The sequence below is a fragment of the Opisthorchis viverrini genome (genome assembly GCF_000715545.1).
Source record: "Opisthorchis viverrini unplaced genomic scaffold scaffold5647, whole genome shotgun sequence".
Taxonomy (NCBI): Eukaryota; Metazoa; Platyhelminthes; class Trematoda; order Opisthorchiida; family Opisthorchiidae; genus Opisthorchis; species Opisthorchis viverrini.
In genome coordinates, this window is record NW_008753168.1 from 1 (window position 1) to 4,645 (window position 4,645).

Here is a 4,645-nt window from a genome sequence, read left to right on the forward strand (position 1 = left end):
AGTTCCTTCGAAAGAAACTGTGTGGATGTGTGTCTGTGCCGTCCCAACGTAAAGTCGCAATCGCTGTGAATGGCAGTTCACTGTCGGACGCCTGAAATTTCCGTTCGAGCGAATCGTCTGTTTCGCGAGTCTCACGCTAGCTTGTGACAGACTGTTTAGGTCAAAGACAGGATGAATGCTGGTGATCTTCATCTCAGTGGAATGCATTTGATTTGACCAGGTGGGCGGAGCGAATTCCACCAAAGAGTGAAAGGTGGTGGAATTGCTGATGAAGACAAGCTGGGGAGTTGAAAGAGTAGTGCGCAAGTATGCCTAGTTTTTACATATCCCTTGCGTAGGACTGGGCCACCAAGCGATGCCACCCTGTTCCACGGGAGGTGGGCCGCACAGTCCAACACGTGTCAAGTGGATGGAACAAAGTTTGCTTATCAGTGTACTTTTCGGCGTGGACATAAACAATTCAAACTATTTGGAAACAGTCAAAGATCAGAAGAGTTCAACACATGAACACAACTGGGCCATTGAATGCGATTTCAGTGTAGACAATCACGACTGCCTCGAAGTTATCAACCCTCCGGCGCAACCGCTTGCGAGCAATGCATCAAGGCTGGTCAATCAATAAGGTTGCCGTTTCAGTCATGTCGTTTGAAACAGCAGCATACATATCATGCTTTCGGGTGTCACCCACCTGGTTGATAAATTGCCTGAAAACCAGTTTCGACCAGGTTGTCGTCCGAGGTGAATTCGATGTCGACTTCTTTGAGAAACTTGATTGGTTTTGGCCGTTCGAACCCGGAGTATGGACCATGTGCTTGCACACCTTCATCCGTCCATACACGAATAAGAAGGGAATCGCTGCTACACCCGTGTGATGGTTCGAGCTGAATTCAACATAAGCGGATGCATGATGTACTTACTGTTTGCCTACTTTTCATCAGGAAGGCTAACGAACAATCTGATTCGTCACATCAGCCATGGGTTAGTTTCTCATACGAATCATGTAAAATTATACAAACAAGCTCGGTGCGGAATAAATGGGGCGAACGTCACAACGGTTTATCTGGCACTGTCCGTGAACACCCCTTGTAGGAGGCCATACACGGAAGTCTTCAAGGCTATCACAATCCTAAAGCTTGTGGGCACTAGGATAGCCGATTAAATATACCGGGGAATGTCAGTTCAGCGTTGTCTAGTCTATATTTTCCACTCAATGCCGAAAGCGCTTTCAAGCGCAGTGAAGTCGACCAGCCGGTGCGATATCAGTTGTGTGGCTCTTACTTTCGTTGGATGGTCCCAGACAACCATCGCCTCGTCCAGGAGTAAATTCGTCATGAGACATTGACTAGCTGAATTAAGACTGTTAGCGAATACGAAATAGACAGTCAAGGTGTCGCTGACAATTAGGAACATCCACACACCGCCACTCGTAACTGATTTGTGAATAGCCCATTTCGAGCACACCTTGCATCACACTAATGAACACAGAGCTAACTACGCTGGACTCTAGTTCACCTTGCAGGCACCCGTGCCACACGAAGTTCTAAAGGGGGTCACCGAAGTTCACTCTGGGCAAATTCTAATTACTTATATTCCGCAATATAAAATGATGAATCGATATTCATACATGGTCTCAAATTGTCTGCCTCCTGCAAGGTGCAAATCGATTAGTTTGCTAATCAAGGTGCGGAGGAATTGAGAGTGCACTTCCTCGGCAAACATGGGTGCGAAGTGGAAAGGAATCATTCTGTTTTTGGAGTACAGAGCCGTGAAAGATAACCATTGGGCACCGTAGGCAACAAGCTTCGTTCGCTGAATTCATACTACTCATTACGTCCGTGGGTACGTCCAATCACGTGATGCAAGCGAACAACCCACGTTGGCCGAATGGGCCTCATAATTTCGGATGGTTTTCCGATCAGGATTGCATTTTCTGCTTTCTCGTAGACAATGATAAATACCAACCAGAGGGCGAAACCGGTCGTGGACTGTCGTAGAGTTTTCAGCAACCTTGTGAGTAGTTTCCTTTATGAAAATATACAGCGATATCTCGAATATCGTGCCAACTGAATCATGAGGCGGCCTGTGTGCAGCANCGCTGAATTCATACTGCTCATTACGTCCGTGGGTACGTCCAATCACGTGATGCAAGCGAACAACCCACGTTGGCCAAATGGACCTCATAATTTCGGATGGTTTTTCCGATCAGGATTGCATTTTCTGCTTTCTCGTAGACAATGATAAATACCAACCAGAGGGCGAAACCGGGTCGAGGTTTACGAAGACTTTTCAGCAACCTTGTGAGTAGTTTCCTTTACAAAAAGTAATCCATTGTTCTCTCACACGCCTAAGAAGAACCTCCAAGTGATTTCTCATAAACTGGAAGACAAAGCCTGAACTCCCGATACGATAAGGTGGTTCTTCCCTTACCGTCGCGAGTGTGTTGGTCATCCGCACTAACCGATGGGAACTTCCGATTGACATTCAGCACTGATCACACTTGCTAGGTGAAATATCTCACCAATAGACTCTGCGTTTGCTTCAAAGCTGGTCATTCAATCACTTGGCATGGGTTTTCCGTTTGAAGCGAATCTTTGCCCAATATGATATGATTAAATCGGCTAGAAAGATTAGAATGTCTGTAATATATTTGCCAATTAGATATCTTTTGATATTCCACTTCCATTCGAGGAGCAAAGTCCCAGTAAGGTCAGTTATGGGGAGCATAGCATGAAGTGTAGGCAGACGTGAGAAAGATTTTTCTTAGAAAAAGTTTGTTACACAACTCCGAGGAATTTGATCGACCCACTGATCCCCCCGTGTCTTCTCAAAACCACTTGGCTTTGAACGGGTCGTACGACTACTGCTTTCTAGAGGGAGCCGCTTTGTCAGCGATGAGCAGGAAACGAAATGTGACAACTTGAGGATGTTGGCACAAGACTGGTCAAGACACAGGGATTTCTGGACTCACAGAGAAACCGTTGAATCTTAGGATACTTGGGTTTTCTTGTTTTTGGATTCGCCGCAGGCACTTTACTTTGTTTGGATAGTTTGTCTGGATAGTTGGGCGTTTGTATCGTTCCGGACGAATCCACCAAATCGTAGCAACAGTCATCTGGCCCTTGGGTTGTCGAAATCGGGAGGGAGAGAGATGGAAAGGCATGAGCAGCAGTCTAGTGGGAGTAGTTTGTCCGTTTTGGAGACAAGCATGAGGCGGGAAGAAGTCCAAAAACGTTTCTGAGGGCAAAACCTATTTTCTGTGGATTTGATGTCAGATCAGTTTTTTTGTATTAGTTATCGGACAAGCAAATGAGCAGTACTTGTTTTTATTTTTGAGGCCATCAAGTTGTGGGCTTGCGAGTTTAAAAGCAACCGTTCTGTTTAGCGAGACTTCGCGTGTATAGACATAAGGTAATGTCAGGTATGTGGCATATGTTATGTTCTATATATAATATGGTAACGTATATTGCAACTGTTGTGGACCACAGTTTTCCGAATGCCTTCCCAACACCGTGAATCGAATTTTGGATAGCTGATGCGCTTAACCAAACCAGAAACTCAATGAATCAGCCGATCTATGGACCAATGACGCGTAAAGGCGCCTGGTGTGCAGCCGAAAGCGGACTGCTTGTAAAGCTCACATAGGAAGTTCTAAGCGGGCCGCAAATGATATTAAAAATTGAACCTATCTATCAAGGAAGAACAACCGAATAAAAGGAAGTGTTGTAGGATGCTTGAAAAATGATACTAAAAATAGATCCTAGCTATCAAGGACAACGGAAGGACAATCGAATAAAAGGAAGTGTTGTAGGATGCTTGGTGTGGTTCGTCCACCTTCCACCTTGAGCAAAGCTCTTTTGAACATATCCACGAGTCGCTATGCCATACCGTTTGATTGTGGGTGATATGGGGGCGTTCCAACATGTTCTACCCCATTGGCAAGGCAGAACTCGGCGAATTGAGGCGACGTGAACTGTGTCCCGTTGTCAGATACGAGGATAGCCAAAATGACTGAAAGCTTCCTACAACTTGTTAATGGTTGCTGTGGTAAAATCTCCCGCTACTTACTGTAAGCGTCCACGATGACGAGAAAGCTTTGACCGCTCATGGGACCTGCATAGTCCAAATGTATCCTCGACCACACATTTTGTGGTACCAGCCAAAATCGAAGTTCGACTTGCCCGTCAATATGAGGCCAATGAACATAGCTTCAAATCAACTATTTCCTTAGAGTAATCCCCGGATATCCTGTTGCAAATCAAACCTCTGCAATTCCTGCGGTGTGAACACACGTTCTGGGAACAACAGGCAATCCTAATAAAAGCACTATTTAGGCACTCACACACATGCCGTACAAAATGGCACATAGAGAAACAGCTACGAAATCGGTAAGGCAAACTAACACGTGACCAGCTGGTCTCTGTCTGATATGACTGCAACGCACGTAGCAAAAATTGATGAACTCTCCTCTCTCATCAATCTGTCATCATCACATCGTGCGAACGTAGTGGGCACCAAATAACACTCGGATCGGATCTTTTCCAGATAAGCCCGCCAAAAATTTAACACCCGCCACACAAAAAAAGTTTAGAAAAAAAGAGGATATGAAATCTGTACTATTAGTTTTTATTGAAGGGGGTGAAATTGG

General features: G+C 45.3%; 1 protein-coding gene across 1 annotated transcript; it reads left to right on the plus strand.

Annotated features, from left to right (window-relative positions):
- Positions 1 to 355: 355 nt before the first annotated feature.
- T265_12169 (hypothetical protein) lies at positions 356 to 622 on the plus strand (the record flags this gene model as incomplete). Its single annotated transcript, XM_009179234.1, has 1 exon — positions 356 to 622. One exon carries the CDS (start codon positions 356 to 358, stop codon positions 620 to 622), a length of 267 nt encoding a protein of 88 aa, XP_009177498.1.
- Positions 623 to 4,645: the final 4,023 nt, after the last annotated feature.